Source organism: Microcaecilia unicolor, chromosome 6, assembly GCF_901765095.1.
Source record: "Microcaecilia unicolor chromosome 6, aMicUni1.1, whole genome shotgun sequence".
Lineage (NCBI taxonomy): Eukaryota > Metazoa > Chordata > Amphibia > Gymnophiona > Siphonopidae > Microcaecilia > Microcaecilia unicolor.
Window position 1 is genome coordinate 99,781,054 of NC_044036.1, and position 20,741 is coordinate 99,801,794.

Genomic DNA, 20,741 nt, shown 5'->3' on the forward strand with positions numbered 1-20,741 from the left:
GCACCAGCATCTATATGATGCCTACAGACAACCACAGTTTTAAGAATGGCTGAATCTACCTCTCTACTGATGCTGGTGTCATAATATTTGCCAGACGAGCGCTGAACTTGTTTTTGATTTTCCTTTCCAACTCATCAGATACCACTGAAACTACAGGGGAAGCAGTGGAGTAGTGGCATCCTCCTCAATCATTTGAGGTGTATTAATGACTGTTTTGGGCACCTGAAGGCTACCTTAAAAGTAGAAGCCAATGCATGGTCCTCTGAAAGGAATACCTGGGAAGTAACATGACCACACCAAGGTCTCCCAGCATTTTGTACTTATAAGGACCAGTGATAGTGCTGTTTTTCCTTTGCCTGACCAACTTTATCAGTGTTCTTCAATGACAGTTTTAATACAGTAGAATCTTTTATATGCATTAGTGAAACACTGACAGTGTCTTGCCTCAGTGGTCTTTATTAGTGCTCAGCATTGAGATGGAGCAATACATCTTTGCAGTCAATGTATTGCTAGTGTCCAGTGTGGCTTTGGGGCCCTTAGAGGTTGATGCTGATGGAACTGATTGGATTTAGAGGAGTCACAGAGCCTCTCCATATGCTCTTGAAGGCCCCTAACTGTTGAGTTTCAAGTTTATTTGATATACCACAAATCTAAACCATGTGTCTAAACGGGTTACAAAATAAAATGGGAGAAAACAAGAAACAGAGTGAAACAGGGGCAGAACATGATGAACACCCAAACAATAGAACAGAAAGCATAGCTACAACAGAGCAAGAGCATACGGAAGCGGAAAAGAACAAATGGTTAGGGTACTGGGTATGATGCAGCCACCAACATGCACAGAACAGGCTAGAAGAGTGGGAATAAAATCACTTATGCCTTAGGGAAGGCCTGGGAGAAAAGATAGGTTTTAAATGAAGATTTATACTGTTTTAAAACCTTATATTGTTTAAAGATAGACTCAGCTCTAAAGTATAGAGGGAGGTTATTTCAAAGGATTGGTTATAGGTGGTATATACATTTTTAAAATAAATAAAATAAATGCTGAAACAAAAGTGTCTAGTAGAATAGAGGCAGATTTGATGATGGGAAGGGACAGTTAAAATAGACTGTGATGAGAGGAAATCGGCATTCTCTGTGAAGAATAAGGAATAAGCAAAATAGAGGAATAATGATTGACCAGTACAGAACACTTAGTGGGTGTGAGCTAGGATTTTGAAGGGAACTCTACAGGCCACAGAAAGCCAGCAATCAGAAGGAAAGAACAGGGAGACATGGTCATATTTTTCAGAATACTAGCTGAAGTCTTCTTAGCTGTGTGACCTATAGACCATGATAGAGAACTTCAATAGTCCAAACAGGAAGTAACCATAGCAAGAAAGAGAATCCACAGGGAAGAGGGGTTTAGGATAGAGTGAACAGAATGTGAAGTAACACTGAAGTAACGTGACGTAACAACTAGAAAAAACATTAGAGATTTGGGAATGGAATGTGAGTGTATGGCCAGAGATTATACAGAGGGGCCCATGCAAAAAGCCTCATGGTACAGCCCGCACTTATCAACAAGCATGCAAACTACTGCTGTGTTAAAATTGTGGCAGTAATCCACAGCTCATTGTTAAATGTAACCTTTCCCGTCAGTGCCTGAGGGGTGACTTGCTCAGGCACTGACAGGAAGGGTGACACTGAAGGTAAAAAAACCAAACTGCCTGCACCCCAACTCCGACAAACTGCATGGCCCCTATCCCTGGTATTCCAGCAGCCTCTCTCCTTCTCCCTAACCCACCACCGCCCCCCGTCAGTAAATAAAAATACCTGGTGGTCTAGTGGGACCCCATCCTCCAGATCTGCCCCCCACTCCAAACCCAACAGCAACACATCAAAATCCCCTGGTGGTCTAGTGGTCAATTACTCCCTTCTATGGTAGATTGGAATCACCCAGTGCAACCCAGAATGTACCATGCAGGGCAAGTTGTCCACATTTTGAGGATGACGGCAGCGGAGGCAGGAGTGAACAGGCATTGCTCATGCCTTCAGGCACAGGTGAGTCTGGGGGGAGGGGGCACTAAAGACCAGGGAGGTTTCTTTTACAATTGGGGGCAGGTAGGGAATTGGGGGCAGGTAGGGATTTTGGTGTGTTGATGTCAGGGGCAAGATGGGTTGGAGTCTATTAGACCACCAGGTGTTTTTATGTTTTAATATTTGTGGATGGGGGGAGGTTAGGATCAGGTCGGGTTGGGGATAGGGAGGAAGCCTGCTATTCCAGTGATAGTGGATGGTGCAGAAAGTAATCCAGGCCAGGGTGGTCGGGTTGGAGCAAGAGAAGGGGTGCTGTTAAGACACCCACGCCTCTCAAATAACCCTTCTGTGCTGCCCTGGACCTGGCACAAAGTTTCCCATGCACAATGCAGGGTAAAACTTTATTTTTTTTTAATGCATAGCTGCTGGATAGTTAATGATCGCAACAACATGCATTTTAATGTGATCTGTGATAAGAGTTAATGTGCGAGTTAACATCTGCGTTGAAACCCTTCATGAACTGCTTGGCCAGTTAAAGACTCTCTATGGGAGATTTGTTTTCCATGTGTGCTGGGCATGGGGAGAAGGATAGATGAGATATGTGAAAGAAAAATAATGTCTTGACTTAGTTGTACTGAGCATCATTTCATTCTCATAAAATCAACTGGCTATCTTGTCTATATTTGAGGATATAGTAGCCATAGAGGGGCATAATTGAACAAAAACGTCTATCTCCATGGGCGTTTATCTCCGAGAACGGGTCCGTGAAGGGGCGGACCAAACCGTATTTTCGAAAAAAATAGACGTCCATGTTTTATTCGACAATTTGTGAGCTGGGCGTTTTTGTTTTTCAGTGATAATGGAAAATTAAAGCGCCCAGCTCAAAAACGAATAAATCCAAGGCATTTGTTCATGGGAGGGGCAAGGATTCGTAGTGCACATGCCAGGACACCAACCGGGCACTACTACTACTTATCATTTCTATAGCGCTACTAGACATATGCAGTGCTGTACACTGGACATAAAGAGACAGTCCCTGCTCGAAAGAGCTTAAAATCTAACTAGGACAGACAAACAGGAAAATAAGGGATAAGGGAGTTACAAAGGTGGGAATGATAAAAATGGGTGCTGAAGGAGGCGAGTCTTTCACCTGCTCAGCAGGCATTGATGCGGTATGCAACGAGTGCAGCTAGGACTGTAATAGCCTCATGTTAGAAGCTGCCCTCGATTCCTCCAATAGCGAGATGGCTTCACAAGCTGAGGTATGTCTGCGAGATGGAGAGGCTCCTAGCGGAGCAGCGTAATCAGACACACAGGTGGCACTCGATCTGGGAACCATTTATCCTTCATGTATAATGTAAGCGGTGATAGAGGCCAGAGCCTTGAGAGTTGGTTGGGGTATTCTGGAGGTGGGGGAGGGTGGGGGGGGGAATGGGAAATAGGAACTTTAAAATGTTTATAAAATCTTGAAGTTATAGTGAATGATACATACCTGTAGCAGGTGTTCTCCGAGGACAGCAGGCTGATTGTTCTCATGACTGGGTGACGTCTGCGGCAGCCCCCACCAACCGGAAGAAGTTTTGCGGGCGGTCCGCACGCAGGGCACGCCCACCGCGCATGCGCGGCCGTCTTCCCGCCCGTGCGTGACCGTTCCCGCCAGTTGAATGACAAGCAAAAATGATGAAACGCAACTCCAAAGGGGAGGAGAGAGGGTAGGTGAGAACAATCAGCCTGCTGTCCTCGGAGAACACCTGCTACAGGTATGTATCATTCACTTTCTCCGAGGACAAGCAGGCTGCTTGTTCTCACGACTGGGGTATCCCTAGCTCTCAGGCTCACTCAAAACAAGAACCCAGGTCAATTGAACCTCGCAACGGCGAGGATACAACAGAAAATTGACCTACGAAGAACAACTAACTGAGAGTGCAGCCTGACCAGAATAAATTCGGGTCCTGGAGGGTGGAGTTGGATTTACACCCCAAATGGATTCTGCAGCACCGACTGCCCGAACCGACTGTCGCGTCGGGTATCCTGCTGGAGGCAGTAATGTGATGTGAATGTGTGGACAGATGACCACGTCGCAGCCTTGCAAATCTCTTCAATAGTGGCTGACTTCAAGTGGGCCACTGACGCTGCCATGGCTCTAACACTATGAGCCGTGACATGACCCTCAAGAGCCAGCCCAGCCTGGGCGTAAGTGAAGGAAATGCAATCTGCTAGCCAATTGGAGATGGTGCGTTTCCCGACAGCGACCCCTAGCCTGTTAGGGTCGAAAGAAACAAACAATTGGGCGGACTGTCTGTGGGGCTGTCTCCGCTCCAAATAGAAGGCCAATGCTCTCTTGCAGTCCAATGTGTGCAACTGACGTTCAGCAGGGCGGGTATGCGGTCTGGGAAAGAATGTTGGCAAGACAATTGACTGGTTAAGATGGAACTCCGACACCACCTTCGGCAGGAACTTTGGGTGGGTGCGGAGCACTACTCTGTTGTGATGAAATTTGGTATATGGAGCATGAGCTACCAGGGCTTGAAGTTCACTGACCCTACGAGCTGAAGTAACTGCCACCAAGAAAATGACCTTCCAGGTCAAGTACTTCAGATGACAGGTATTCAGTGGCTCAAAAGGAGGTTTCATCAGCTGGGTGAGGACGACGTTGAGATCCCATGACACTGCAGGAGGCTTGATAGGGGGCTTTGACAAAAGCAAGCCTCTCATGAATCGAACGACTAAAGGCTCTCCAGAGATGGCTTTACCTTCCACACGATAATGGTAAGCACTAATCGCACTAAGATGATTCCTTACTGAGTTGGTCTTGAGGCCAGACTCTGATAAGTGCAGAAGGTATTCAAGCAGGTTCTGTGCAGGGCAAGAACGAGGTTCTAGGGCCTTGCTCTCACACCAAACGACAAACCTCCTCCACTTGAAAAAGTAACTCTTTTTAGTGGAATCCTTCCTAGAGGCAAGCAAGACACGGGAGACACCCTCAGACAGACCCAACGAAGCGAAGTCTACGCCCTCAACATCCAGGCCGTGAGAGCCAGAGACTGAAGGTTGGGGTGCAGAAGCGCTCCGTCGTTCTGCGAAATGAGAGTCGGAAAACACTCCAATCTCCATGGTTCTTCGGAGGACAACTCCAGAAGAAGAGGGAACCAGATCTGACGGGGCCAAAAGGGCACTATCAGAATCATGGTGCCGCGGTCTTGCTTGATCTTCAGTAAGGTCTTCCCCACCAAAGGTATGGGAGGATAAGCATACAGGAGGCCGGTCCCCCAATGAAGGAGAAATGCATCCGACGCTAGTCTGCCGTGTGCCTGAAATCTGGAACAGAACAGAGGCAGCTTGTGGTTGGTCTGAGAGGCGAAAAGGTCCACCGAGAGGATGCCCCACTCTCGGAAGATCTTGCGTACCACTCTGGAATGAAGCGACCACTCGTGCGGTTGCATGACTCTGCTCAGTCTGTCGGCCAGACTGTTGTTTACACCTGCCAGGTATGTGGCTTGGAGAAGCATGCCGAACTGGCAAGCCCAACGCCACATCCCGACGGCTTCCTGACACAGGGGGCGAGATCCGGTGCCCCCCTGCTTGTTGGGGGCCAGATGCATCGATGGCGACCGATGACGGTGCTTCTTTGTTTTCTTGCGATGCCCGTCATCGGCGCTAGGTAGAATGGAGGAGGAGGTCGATCCCCCTCGGTCTCGAGGGACCGGGTCAGACAGGGTTCGGTCCTGAGGGCCATGGGCAGAGGGAGTGACCGGGGCCGATTGCCCACGCGGCCTCTCACCCCTACCGTCACCGGTGGACCGGCGGGCCGACGGGACCTGTGCTCCTGGGGTCGATGCCATCGGTGCCGATTTCGCGGACATCGATACCGGTACCGAAGAACCGGCCGTCGATACCGATGCCATCGAGGTCGACGTCGAGGGGCCGGCGCAAGTTCCAAAAAGACGGTCCCGAAGAACTTGCCTCGCTACTTGAGTCCGTTTCCGGAGACCAAGACACAAAGTACATGACTTGGTATCGTGCTCCGGGCCCGAGGCACTGGAGGCACCAAGCGTGAGTGTCGGTCTGCGAGATAGGCCGGCCGCACCGACCACACTTCTTAAATCCACTTGGGACCTTCGAGGACATCGACGGAAAAATCGCATCGGCGAAATCAAAGTCATCGATGGTGGCGGTAAATCACACCTCGAAAAACAACTCGACCGCGCGGCCACAAGGCCGCCACGCGACGCCCCCGCTAGAAAACGAGGGAAAAGTACAGCGTGTTCTCTTTTTTTTTTTTTTTTACAGAAAAAAAAAATTTTAGAGGAACGCGCAACGAAAATAAACGAAAAAAAGAAGGTTCGCGAACAACGCGACGGTTTTCCAGGGCTGAGGAAGAGAGAGAGGTGAACACGTCTCTCTCCAGGCGCGGAAAAGAAAAGACAGCCGGGAACGGTCACGCACGGGCGGGAAGACGGCCGCGCATGCGCGGTGGGCGTGCCCTGCGTGCGGACCGCCCGCGAAACTTCTTCCGGTTGGTGGGGGCTGCCGCGGACGTCACCCAGTCGTGAGAACAAGCAGCCTGCTTGTCCTCGGAGAAACATTGTTACCTTTTGGAACTTAAAACTGGTGTAAAACAGTGTACATTATGAAGAGTTGGAGCATGTTGTAAGGTTCATGATGCCCTATGTATTGTACTATGTGTTTTAACTGTTAATAAAGACTTCATGCAAATAAAAAAAATGGGTGCTGAACAAGTGAGTAAGGGTTAGGAGTTAAAAGCAACATCAAAAAGGTGGGCTTTTAGCCTAGATTTGAAGACAGCCAGAGATGGCGCTTGATGTACTGGCTGAGGAAGTCTATTCCAGGCATATGATGTAGCAAGATAAAAGGAACGGATTCTGGAGTTAGCAGTGGAGGAGAAGGGTGCAGATAAGAGAGATTTACCCAGTGAACGGAGTTCCCGGGGAAAAGTGTAAGGAGAGGTACTGAGGAGCTGCAGAGTAAGTCAATAAGAGGAGTTTGAACTGTATGCAGAAACGGATAGCTAAACAAATTCACGATATTACATGAATCACAATCAGAATTTCGTCCCCTACACAGCACTGAAACAGTTCTACTTACTCTCCTACTAAATTCAAGCAGGAAACAGCAACAGGTAAAAGCGTACTCCTCCTCCAATTCGATATGTCTAGTGCGTTCGACATGGTCAACCATAATATACTACTAAGACTTCTTGACTACTTCGGGATTGGTGGTAACACACTGCAATGGATCAAGGGCTTCCTAACCACTAGAACATACCAAGTGAAATCAAGTTCAAACATATCATCACCGTGGAAAGCAGACTGCGGAGTACCCCAAGGATCACCATTATCACTGATCCTTTTCAACCTTATGATGACCCCACTAGTCAAGTCCTTATCTGACCAAGGCCTTAACCCATTCATCTATGCGGACGACGTCACAATATACATCCCTTACAAACACGATCTGGCAGAGATTACCAACGAAATCAAGCTCAGCCTGAACATCATGGACTCATGGGCAAATGCATTCCAACTAAAACGCAACACAGAAAAAACACACTGTCTCATCATCTCATCCAAATACAATACATACAAACCCACAAACATAAACACCCCAGGCTACACCCTTCCTATCTCAGACAGCCTGAAAATTCTCGGTGTTACATCGACCGGAACCTATCACTAGAGAACCAAGCAACATCTACAATAAAGAAAATGTTCCACTCAATGTGGAAACTCAAACGTGTGAAACCATTCTTCCTGAGGGAAATATTTCGCAACCTGAGCCTTGCAGACTACTGCAATGCAATTTATGCGGGATGCAAAGAACAAATCATAAAGAAACTTCAGACCGCTCAAAACACAGCAGCCAGGCTTATATTTGGAAAAACGCGTTTTGAAAGCGCCAAACCCCTTTGAGAAAAACTGCACTGGCTCCCAATCAAAGAATGTATTGCTTTCAAAATCTGCACCCTGGTTCACAACATTATTTACGGCGAAGCCCTAGGGATACATGACAAACCTCATACACCTGCCAAACAGAAACACATAAGATCAGCACGAACATACCTAAATCTCCACTACCCAAACTGCAAAGGACTCAAATACAAATCAACGTATGCATCCAGCTTCTCCTATTTAAGCGCACAACTATGGAACACACTGCCAAAAGCTGTAAAAACAACGTATGACCACCTAAATTTCCGGAAATCACTAAAAACAACCCTGTTCAAAAAGGCATAACCCACCGACCCAACATAAAAGCCTGAATACCTGCAACACAACAAAACTAAAGCACGTAACGGACATACTTAACTCTTCCTCTCTAAGATCCCCCAATATGTATATTGCACATGAACCTTATTCTACCACAAGATCACCTTGTATTTGTTCACACCGGAATCGACAAAAGCCGATTCCGGTACCATGTAAGCCACATTGAGCATGCAAACAGGTGGGAAAATGTGGGATACAAATGTAACAAAGAAATAAATAAATGAGGGTTGAGATAGGTATTTTAAAGCAGAGAAGTTATAATTATAATTGTATAATTAACCTTCCACACAATCCTATTACTTCAAACTGTATGAATTTTACCACTCCAGTTATAATTAAGTGTACTTCTACCCTTATCCTACTCTGTATTGCTCACTAGAACATGTAGTTCCATCCCCGGAGACTTATCAGCCTCATTGGGATTACTTCTCTCTATATGCTACTATATATTCGTCCCAGAGTTGTATTCTCTTTTCCGGAACCTTATCAGCTTCCTTGCACCTGTTACTCTATTTTCCACTCTTTATATATTCCCAGAGTTGGTACTCTCCTCTCCGGAACCTGTAAGCCACATTGAGCCTACTACTATGCGGGAAAATATGGGATATAAATAAATAAATAAATAGGGAGCTAATGAAGTGACTTGAGGAGAGGGCTAATATGAGCATAGCGACACTGGCGGAATATAAGTTGTGCAGCAGAATTTTGAACAGACTGAAGGGAAGACAGATGGCTTAGTGGAAGACCTGTGAGAAGCAGGTTGCAATAGTCAAAACAAGAGGTGATAAGAGTGTGGATAAGGGTTCTGGTAGTGTGCTCAGAAAGGAAAGGATGAATTTTGGTGATATTATAGAGAAAGAAACGACAGCTTTTAGCAGTCTGTTGAATGTGTGCAAAGAAGGAGAGAGGAATCAAAGATGTTCCGAAGATCATCTTAATGCAATTAGCTCTTTGAGCAGGGACTGTCCCTCTATGTTAAATTGTACAGCGCTGCGTAACCCTAGTAGCGCTTTAGAAATGTTAAGTAGTAGTAGTAGTAGTAATTAGTGAGTCCAAAAAGAGTAAGTTCAGTTGAGTGACAACTATGGAAATCAGTAAGATGGGAGTGTAGGGCATTAGTTTTATCTAGAATATCTGTGAGCTGGACAGTGATAAGTTTTTCAGGGAACTTGGACATGAATGGGAGATTAGAAATGGGGTGGAGGTTAGAGATAGACAACAAACCTTAGGGTCCTTAAAGTGGGAGGCATACCACAGCCCACTTCCATTTCTCAGGAAGATACCAGATTCCAGGCTGGTGATAACCATGGAATAAAGAAAGTACAAGAGCATATCCGGAAAGTGTTTTGCAGGGCAGGAAGGTAGTGGATCTGAATGAGGAAATTAGGTTTTCAGATGATTTTGACAACAAATAAAATGAGAAGGGATCAAATTGTGAGGATAGACTATTTCGGTCAGGTTCTGAAGGTGAGAATAGAGATGTTGTTACTGAAGATGGAAAGCTTTCTCTAGGCTTATTAATTTTCCCTGAAAAGCCAAGGGCAAAATCCTCTGCACAAAACTGAGCAAATGGGGTGGATGAACCCTTGATATTAAGGTATCTGAGTTGACCAAAGAAACTTGAGGGGTTGGAGTCACATTGTAGTAAATTAGAGAGGTATCTTTTAATTGGCCAGGTTTAATGCTGATTTGTTGAATTGAGACTGTTCCTGGAAGGCTTTGCAATTAAAAACAGATGAAACTTTATGTCAGATTTTTTTCTGCCTGTTGAAGTTGCCTCTTCTGAAGTTTTGAGACCAGTATAATAACATGGATGGGATTACTTTATTTTGCTAATGTAGGTGCGTCCAGGTGAGCTTTATCCAGAGTGAAATGCAAAGAGGCATTCCGGGTTTGAATCTGTACAGCTAGAGGTAAGGAGGAGAAGTAAGCAGGAAATGCTTCACAGCAGTAAAAGTTTAATACTTCTTAAAAATGTGTAAAGGTTTATTCTCCAATGTAAAGAATCAGCACAGGTTGACAACTCTGACCCAAAGGTTTATTCTCCACCACAGTGGAGAAGAGCATGTCGTCATTTAGAATAAGAAGGATCAAAATCCCTGCCATAAGGTAGAACAGCGATGTTAGTATTTGCTTTAATAAACCAACATAGGAATACATGAGCTTTCAAAACATATTTAGAACCAGTGTTCCTGCAACACTATGACATCTGAAGGTACGTGATATGAAAGTAACTTACAAGTATTTTACATCTATCTTGTTTGTATAATTGTAAGGACCCCTGAGGAAGGCTTTCAGCTGAAAAATGCCCCCATACTGGGTCAGAATTGTCAACTTATGAGACGCAATTTAGGATCCTGCATGATACTCATCTCAAAAAGCAAGGGGAAGGCTATGGCACTTTGGGATACAGATGTGTGAGATAAATGTGCTTTGGGAAAGGGCACAACGGTGCATCACTTCTTAGAGTGTAGTAAACTGCACCCTTTCTGGACTGATGTTTTGGATGCAATTGAAGCGATGGTGGGTACTAAGTGTGAATGGTCATATGCAACCCTATTATTGGGTTTTGATAAGGCAATGGATGCTCAGGGACTGTTGGAGCACCAGCAGCGATTCTTTTTTTGTTCCATTTGTACCCCGCGCTTTCCCACTCATGGCAGGCTCAATGCGGCTTACATGGGGCAATGGAGGGTTAAGTGACTTGCCCAGAGTCACAAGGAGCTGCCTGTGCCTGAAGTGGGAATCGAACTCAGTTTCTCAGTTCCCCAGGACCAAAGTCCACCACCCTAACAACTAGGCCACTCCTCCACAATGCTAGTAGCATTGATGCTGGCGTGAAAGACAATTCTTCATCATTGGGTGGGGAAAGACCCCCCCCCCCCCCCCCCCCCGTCTTAGGCTGAGTGGAAGGCTAATATGATCCAGATGGCTTCATGGGAGCTCCACCGCACACATCATCCCCCGTGATGTTCATTTTCATGGTATATGGATGTTTGGAAACTGGCACAGATTTACAAGGGCAGTCATCGCCCATCCCAATGAGCACAGAAGGGTGAGGGGGGGCTGGGAGGAGGCATAGGGAGGAGGGTTACAGTAGAAAAAATGAATGGCTCATGTACAAGCGAGTTTGCTCATGTTATTGTACCATTGTTATATTTGTAGTATTGTTTGTAGTATTGCTTGAGACTTGGTGAGCCCTTTAGCATTGTGTGTTTGTTATGTGTGCCATTCTCCAATAAAGATATTTTCATTAAAAAAAAAACTACCTGTAAAATCAATCATTATATGTTCTGACAAAGCAATACAAATATGCTTTTTGAAATGGGACCATGACTCTGCCAAAATAATGACATCCTATCTGCGGGGGGTATGTGCTCCTCCAATGCTGGCCTGTGGGATGCCTTCCAACTCGAACACATAGCTGCAAATACATGGCCACAAGAAAGCTTAAATCACTGTGGACATGATGCAGCCAGTCAGTCAGTTTCTCTTCAAATACAGAGTCCCCTCTGAAAATGAGGAACTAGCCAATTGGCTAGCTGATCACATCTTACCCATCCCCTCTGATGGCCCTGAGCTTGACTGAAGAGTGACCAACACGAAAAACACATTACATGACACATAGAAGTAAGGTCTTAAAATGAATTATCTTCTTCAAAATACTCTTCAGCTTTCAAGCTAAAAAGCGAATGCTACATACCTGTAGAAGGTATTCTCCGAGGACAGCAGGCTGATTGTTCTCACTGATGGGTGACGTCCACGGTAGCCCCTCCAATCGGAATCTTCCTAGCAAAGTCCTTTGCTAGCCCTCGCACGCACCGCGCATGCGCGGCCGTCTTCCCGCCCGAAACCGGCTCGAGCCGGCCAGTCTCGTATTGTAGCAAAAGAGAAACAAGGGAAGACTCAACTCCAAAGGGGAGGCGGGCGGGTTTGTGAGAACAATCAGCCTGCTGTCCTCGGAGAATACCTTCTACAGGTATGTAGCATTCGCTTTCTCCGAGGACAAGCAGGCTGCTTGTTCTCACTGATGGGGTATCCCTAGCCCCCAGGCTCACTCAAAACAACAACCATGGTCAATTGGGCCTCGCAACGGCGAGGACATAACTGAGATTGACCTAAAAAATTTACCAACTAACTGAGAGTGCAGCCTGGAACAGAACAAACAGGGCCCTCGGGGGGTGGAGTTGGATCCTAAAGCCCAAACAGGTTCTGAAGAACTGACTGCCCGAACCGACTGTCGCGTCGGGTATCCTGCTGCAGGCAGTAATGAGATGTGAATGTGTGGACAGATGACCACGTCGCAGCTTTGCAAATTTCTTCAATGGAGGCTGACTTCAAGTGGGCTACCGACGCAGCCATGGCTCTAACATTATGAGCCGTGACATGACCCTCAAGAGCCAGCCCCGCCTGGGCGTAAGTGAAGGAAATGCAATCTGCTAGCCAATTGGATATGGTGCGTTTCCCTACAGCCACTCCCCTCCTATTGGGATCAAAAGAAACAAACAATTGGGCGGACTGTGTGTGGGGCTGTGTCCGCTCCAGGTAGAAGGCCAATGCTCTCTTGCAGTCCAATGTGTGCAGCTGACGTTCAGCAGGGCAGGAATGAGGACGGGGAAAGAATGTTGGCAAGACAATTGACTGGTTCAGATGGAACTCCGACACGACCTTTGGCAAGAACTTAGGGTGAGTGCGGAGGACTACTCTGTTATGACGAAATTTGGTGTAAGGGGCCTGGGCTACCAGGGCCTGAAGCTCACTGACTCTACGAGCTGAAGTAACTGCCACCAAGAAAATGACCTTCCAGGTCAAGTACTTCAGATGGCAGGAATTCAGTGGCTCAAAAGGAGGTTTCATCAGCTGGGTGAGAACGACATTGAGATCCCATGACACTGTAGGAGGCTTGACAGGGGGCTTTGACAAAAGCAAACCTCTCATGAAGCGAACAACTAAAGGCTGTCCCGAGATCGGCTTACCTTCCACATGGTAATGGTATGCACTGATTGCACTAAGGTGAACCCTTACAGAGTTGGTCTTGAGGCCAGACTCATACAAGTGCAGAAGGTATTCAAGCAGGGTCTGTGTAGGACAAGAGCGAGGTTCTAGGGCCTTGCTGTCACACCAGACGGCAAACCTCCTCCATAGAAAGAAGTAACTCCTCTTAGTGGAATCTTTCCTGGAAGCAAGCAAGATGCGGGAGACACCCTCTGACAGACCCAAAGAGGCAAAGTCTACGCTCTCAACATCCAGGCCGTGAGAGCCAGGGACCGGAGGCTGGGATGCAGAAGAGCCCCTTCGTCCTGCGTGATGAGGGTCGGAAAACACTCCAATCTCCACGGTTCTTCGGAGGATAACTCCAGAAGAAGAGGGAACCAGATCTGACGCGGCCAAAAAGGAGCAATCAGAATCATGGTGCCTCGGTCTTGCTTGAGTTTCAACAAAGTCTTCCCCACCAGAGGGATGGGAGGATAAGCATACAGGAGGCCCTCCCCCCAATCCAGGAGTAAGGCATCCGATGCCAGTCTGCCGGGGGCCTGAAGCCTGGAACAGAACTGAGGGACTTTGTGGTTTGCTCGAGATGCGAAGAGATCCACCAAGGGGGTGCCCCACGCTTGGAAGATCTGGCGCACCACTCGGGAGTTTAGCGACCACTCGTGAGGTTGCATAATCCTGCTCAGCCTGTCGGCCAGACTGTTGTTTACACCTGCCAGATATGTGGCTTGGAGCACCATGCCGTGACGGCGAGCCCAGAGCCACATGCTGACGGCTTCCTGACACAGGGGGCGAGATCCGGTGCCCCCCTGCTTGTTGACATAGTACATGGCAACCTGGTTGTCTGTCTGAATTTGGATAATTTGGTGGGACAGCCGATCTCTGAAAGCCTTCAGAGCGTTCCAGATCGCTCGCAACTCCAGAAGATTGATCTGTAGATCGCGTTCTTGGAGGGACCAGCTTCCTTGGGTGTGGAGCCCAACGACATGAGCTCCCCATCCCAGGAGAGACACATCCGTGGTCAGCACTTTTTGTGGCTGAGGAATTTGGAAAGGACGTCCCAGAGTCAAATTGGACCAAATTGTCCACCAATACAGGGATTTGAGAAAACTCGTGGACAGGTGGATCACGTCTTCTAGATCCCCAGCAGCCTGAAACCACTGGGAAGCTAGGGTCCATTGAGCAGATCTCATGTGAAGGCGGGCCATGGGAGTCACATGAACTGTGGAGGCCATGTGGCCCAGCAATCTCAACATCTGCCGAGCTGTGATCTGCTGGGACGCTCGCACCCGCGAGACGAGGGACAACAAGTTGTTGGCTCTCGCCTCTGGGAGGTAGGCGCGAGCCGTCCGAGAATCCAGCAGAGCTCCTATGAATTTGAGTCTCTGCGCTGGGAGAAGATGGGACTTTGGGTAATTTATCACAAACCCCAGTAGCTCCAGGAGGCGAATAGTCATCTGCATGGACTGCAGGGCTCCTGCCTCGGATGTGTTCTTCACCAGCCAATCGTCGAGATATGGGAACACATGCACCCCCAGCCTGCGAAGTGCCGCTGCTACTACAGCTAGGCACTTTGTGAACACCCTGGGCGCAGAGGCGAGCCCAAAGGGTAGCACACAGTACTGGAAGTGGCGTGTGCCCAACTGAAATCGCAGATACTGTCTGTGAGCTGGCAGTATCGGGATGTGTGTGTAGGCATCCTTCAAGTCCAGAGAGCATAGCCAATCGTTTTGCTGAATCATGGGGAGAAGGGTGCCCAGGGAAAGCATCCTGAACTTTTCTTTTACGAGATATTTGTTCAGGGCCCTTAGGTCTAGGATGGGACGCATCCCCCCTGTTTTCTTTTCCACAAGGAAGTACCTGGAATAGAATCCCAGCCCTTCTTGCCCGGATGGCACGGGCTCGACCGCATTGGCGCTGAGAAGGGCGGAGAGTTCCTCTGCAAGTACCTGCTTGTGCTGGAAGCTGTAGGATTGAGCTCCCGGTGGACAATTTGGAGGTTTTGAGGCCAAATTGAGGGTGTATCCTTGCCGGACTATTTGCAGAACCCACTGATCGGAGGTTATGAGAGGCCACCTTTGGTGAAAAGCTTTCAACCTCCCCCCGACCGGCAGGTCGCCCGGCACTGACACTTGGATGTCGGCTATGCTCTGCTGGAGCCAGTCAAAAGCTCGCCCCTTGCTTTTGCTGGGAAGCCGCGGGGCCTTGCTGAGGCGCACGCTGCTGACGAGAGCGAGCGCGCTGGGGCTTAGCCTGGGCCGCAGGCTGTCGAGAAGGAGGGTTGTACCTACGCTTGCCAGAAGAGTAGGGAACAGTCCTCCTTCCCCCAAAAAATCTTCTACCTGTAGAGGTAGATGCTGAAGGCTGCCGGCGGGAGAACTTGTCGAATGCGGTATCCCGCTGGTGGAGATGCTCTACCACCTGCTCGACTTTCTCTCCAAAAATATTGTCCGCACGGCAAGGCGAGTCCGCAATCCGCTGCTGGAGTCTATTTTCCAGGTCGGAGGCACGCAGCCATGAGAGCCTGCGCATCACCACACCTTGAGCAGCGGCCCTGGACGCAACATCAAAGGTGTCATACACCCCTGTGGCCAGGAATTTTCTGCACGCCTTCAGCTGCCTGACCACCTCCTGAAAAGGCTTGGCTTGCTCAGGGGGGAGAGCATCAACCAAGCCCGCCAACTGCCGCACATTGTTCCGCATGTGTATGCTCGTGTAGAGCTGGTAAGACTGGATTTTGGCCACGAGCATAGAGGAATGGTAGGCCTTCCTCCCAAAGGAGTCTAAGGTTCTAGAGTCTTTGCCCGGGGGCGCCGAAGCATGCTCCCTAGAACTCTTAGCCTTCTTTAGGGCCAGATCCACAACTCCAGAGTCGTGAGGCAACTGAGTGCGCATCAGCTCTGGGTCCCCATGGATCCGGTACTGGGACTCGATCTTCTTGGGGATGTGGGGGTTACTTAGTGGCTTGGTCCAGTTCGCAAGCAATGTCTTTTTCAGGACATGGTGCAAGGGAACAGTGGACGCTTCCTTAGGTGGAGAAGGATAGTCCAGGAGCTCAAACATTTCAGCCCTGGGCTCGTCCTCCACAACCACCGGGAAGGGGATGGCCGTAGACATCTCCCGGACAAAGGAAGCAAAAGACAGACTCTCGGGAGGAGAAGCTGTCTTTCAGGAGAGGGAGTGGGATCGGAAGGAAGACCCTCAGACTCCTCGTCAGAGAAATATCTGGGGTCTTCTTCTTCTTCCCACGAGGCCTCACCCTCGGTGTCAGACACAAGTTCACGGACCTGTGTCTGCAACCTCGCCCGGCTCGACTCCGTGGAGCCACGTCCACGATGGGGGCGTCGAGAGGTAGACTCCCTTGCCCGCATCGGCGAAGCTCCCTCCGCCGACGTAGTCGGGGAGCCCTCCTAGGAGGTGGCCGCAGTCGGCACCGCACGCGGTACCGACGTCGGGGACCTCACCCCGGGCGATGGGCCAGCCGGCGCCACGCTCGACGGTACCGGAGGCCCGGAGGCTCTCGTTCAGAGCGGCTGCAGAGAAAGGCAGGGAGGTCGATGCAGGCGTCGACGTCAGAACCTGTTCCGGGCGTGGAGGCTGGTCCGGGCTGTCCAGAGTGGAGCGCATCGACACCTCCTGAACAGAGGGTGAGCGGTCCTCTCGGTGCCGATGCCTGCTGGGTGCCGACTCCCTCGGCGACCCAGAGCTCTCGGTGCCGACGCGGGGAGGAGACCGGTGTCGATGCTTCTTCGACTTCTTCCGAAGCATGTCACCGGAGCTCCCCGGCACCGACGAGGAGGACGTAGAATCCATCCGTCGCTTCCTCAGGGCCGAGGTCGAAGCAGGTCGATCCCGGGGGGGCTGTACCGCAGGAGCCCTCAGGGTAGGGGGAGACCCACCCGAAGGCTCACCGCCACCAGCAGGGGAATGGACAGCCCTCACCTGCACTCCACCCGATGCACCACCGTCCAACGACATCAGGAGACGAGGTCCCGGTACCACCGACGTCGATGCAGCTATCCGATGTCTCGGCGCCGATGCAGGGGGCCGATGCCTCGATGCACTCGATGCACTGGCGGCCAAGGATGAAGGTCTGGACGCTGATGACGTCGATGCACACGATGACCCCGGTGCCGATGCCGACGAAGAGCCCGAGAACAAAACGTTCCACTGGGCCAATCTCGCTACCTGAGTCCGCCTTTGTAACAGGGAACACAGACTACAGTTCTGAGGACGGTGCTCGGCCCCCAGACACTGAAGACACGAAGAGTGCCTATCAGTGAGCGAGATTACCCGGGCGCACTGGGTGCACTTCTTGAAGCCGCTGGAAGGCTTCGATGTCATGGGCGGAAAAATCACGCCGGCGAAATCAAAATCCGAAATGACGAATTTGGAGCACCAAAACTTTAAGGGAGAAAAATCTCGACCGAGGCCGAAAAGAGGCCTACCCCGACGACGAAAGAAGACTTACCGGGGCAAAAACTGGAAACACGGGAAGGGGCAAACGAAACCCAAGGGGGTTTCCGGAGCACTTCCCGAACAAATTTAGAACTTTTCCGAAGAAAAAAACACGTCTATTTTAAAACGGCCGCGCGAGGTCGACTCTCCGGGGCTCGACACGACAAAAACACAGCCGTACCGAGTGCGGACGAAAGAAGACTGGCCGGCTCGAGCCGGTTTCGGGCGGGAAGACGGCCGCGCATGCGCGGTGCGCGCGGGCGCGCGAGGGCTAGCAAAGGACTTTGCTAGGAAGATTCCGATTGGAGGGGCTGCCGTGGACGTCACCCATCAGTGAGAACAAGCAGCCTGCTTGTCCTCGGAGAATATCAATTTTACTACAGGTATATTCTAATTTGCAACTTCTGAGGCAGAGTATCAAACTTTGTGTCATCACATGGATACGTTTAAATCAACAGTTTTACACTGTTACCCTTGCAATAACTTCTAGCTCTGTTTTACTTGCTGAATCAGGGAGCTTTATTTTTGACAAACTACAAGACATACAACCAAGTCTGCATACCTGAGTGTATTTTTTTATGTTTTGTTAGGTGGTCATGGCGTATAAACGTTTTCCCACATTCATCACATTCATACCTCTTGTCATCATGATGAACTCGGAGATGAAGTCTGTATACAAGAATAGTTACAATATATTTAGTCTCATATCGCTTTTCAAGTTACAAGTTGACGTTGACTATGAAATAAATACATTGACCATTATCCTTTACGTAATTGCATTTAAAAGAAAAACTTCAAGGATTTGTTTGGTTAAGAGAGTTACACATTTCACATTTAAATCACCTAAATGAGGGAGACAAGATGACAGACTAGAAGGAGCACAGTGAGGCAGCTCTACAGTGGCTGGCTTAATATTCCTATTCTAACTCTGTTTCCTGTGGTTTTTTTTTATTTCTAAAAGAGAGGCAAGCAGTGCTCTTACCCTGCAGAGCCTGCGGTGCCTGTTGTCGAACCAATGAATTGGTTCAAGCTCTCAGGATGGCCAATCTCTGAAGCCTTGCTGCAAGGTAGCATGACGGAAGGTCAATTGCTCTCCTTGCTTGAGGCGAATATCTCACTGAGCCCACATTCACAGATTTCTCTGGTCATGCCAGCATCAAGGGATGTTCTCTAGTTGAGGCTGGGAGCCCCGATGAGGGTTCCGGAACCCTTGGAGCAGAGTTGGCACAACCTGGAATGACGCTGATGCCAGCCACAACTGAGTATGGCACAGGAGGATACCAGCATTTTTGGTGGTCCTGTCGGTATGGATATGCTGCAAGCACAGAAAGATTTGATGTCCTCTACAACAGTATTGGGGGTATGTCTGTTTTACCTCAAAAATCTGTATCTATTACTCTTGAGTCTTTGTAGGACACAGTGGCTGTCTTGGAAAAGTCTTTTACCCAGAAATTTGTGACTTTGTAGGTTCAGATTCAGAACTCAGTAGGTCAAATTTTGGAAAAGGGTACAAAGATTCAAGCATTAGAAGGTAAAGGGGAGACTAATGTGAAGGATATAAAAACTTTTACTGAGAAACAGCATTTGATTATAAGAGAAAACATCTTTTTGCATAGGAAGGTTGAGAGCCTGTAAAATACTCAGAAGCAATGTATTACATCTTCAATTTTCCCAACTTACCCTCTATTGCTCTTTTAATTACATTAAAAAAATACTTGTCTGAAATTCTCAAGATACTGGAGAATTTGTATACCCCAGTTTCAAATTTGTTTTTACATTCCATCTTGTGTAAGCACGAGTCTGAGCAATTGGATTGCCCCTGGTATAGAAGTTCTTTTTGAGACTTTGAATTTGATGCAAACTATTGAGGAGTCGTCCTTGGGAATAAAGCCAGCTACATTGATTGTACATTTCACCCTGAATTCAGATTGGGATTGGATACTAAAAATGTTTTTTCGTCATCGGGAGGAGGGTGGGTCTATTAAAAAATTGTTGAATTACAGAGAGCAATTTAATATTTTCTTGTTTCAAACTGTTCTCCCTAGAGGATTAAATATTGAAATTGAATGGACATCGCTAACTTAAAATCTATCCCCCCTGTCCACTGGTAGTAGGATCAGATCTTCCGACTGCCGGTGGAACGCCTTGGGGGGCGGGGCTCATAATTCGGAGACGTCATTACGTATTGCTTATTTAATTAGTTTGAAAAAAAGCGGGCGCCATCTTGGCCATTAACTTTTGCCGAGCTGACGCTAAAATAAGCACGGGGTGAGTTTTTTTAGCCTTTTTTGTTTAAACTTGAGATTTGCGGCATATTTTCTAAATAGAAGTATATTATTGAAATTTGAGAAATGGTCTAAATAACTTTTCACTTGTATTTTAGGGGAATGTCCTTGAGACAGCCCATTATGGGCGAAACGTGCACGTTGGACGTTTGATCCCCTGGGTCCGACAAAACCAATAACTAAAAGATAAGTGTTTGATATGAAATAAATCTATATTTAGATAAATTGAAAGAAAAAATAGGAAAATAAGAACCAATGAAGAACTGGATGTTCTTTTAAATCGTTCCTATCTTTAAAGGACGATTTATATCACTGAGGTTCAAGAATAGATATATGCTTTAAATACTTGGATGGAATATCTTTGCTATAAACGCTTTATATATAAATTGTTCATTATCTTTAATATCAAGATGATATAGAGACATTGAAACCAGATTATTATTAGAATATTTTGAGCTTTTCGTCATCATGACACTGAATTTCTGAACTGTAAGAAAAGGGTGATTCGTAATGTCTCTAGAGCTTTGTAAAAGAGACACCAAAGTTTTTAAAGCTTCATCCAAACATACAAGGTGGATTATTTTGGTTAAACTTCCCATGTTAAGTGTGGTTTTTTAAAGTATGGATAGCATGTAGGCTGGTCTTTAAAAAGACCGTTTATAAAAGCAAAAGTACGCCGTAGTGCTATCCATACTTTTGC

The 20,741-nt window shown here is 47.9% G+C and overlaps 1 protein-coding gene across 2 annotated transcripts in view; it reads right to left on the reverse strand.

Moving 5' to 3' along the window:
* ZBTB41 (zinc finger and BTB domain containing 41) overlaps nt 1-20,741 on the reverse strand; it is a 72,145-nt gene that overhangs the window by 22,022 nt on the left and 29,382 nt on the right. For both annotated transcript variants that reach the window (XM_030207814.1, XM_030207813.1), the window contains exon 8: nt 18,319-18,425. In XM_030207814.1, the coding sequence (XP_030063674.1) occupies nt 18,319-18,425 (107 nt within the window). The remainder of the gene's footprint in view (nt 1-18,318; nt 18,426-20,741) is intronic.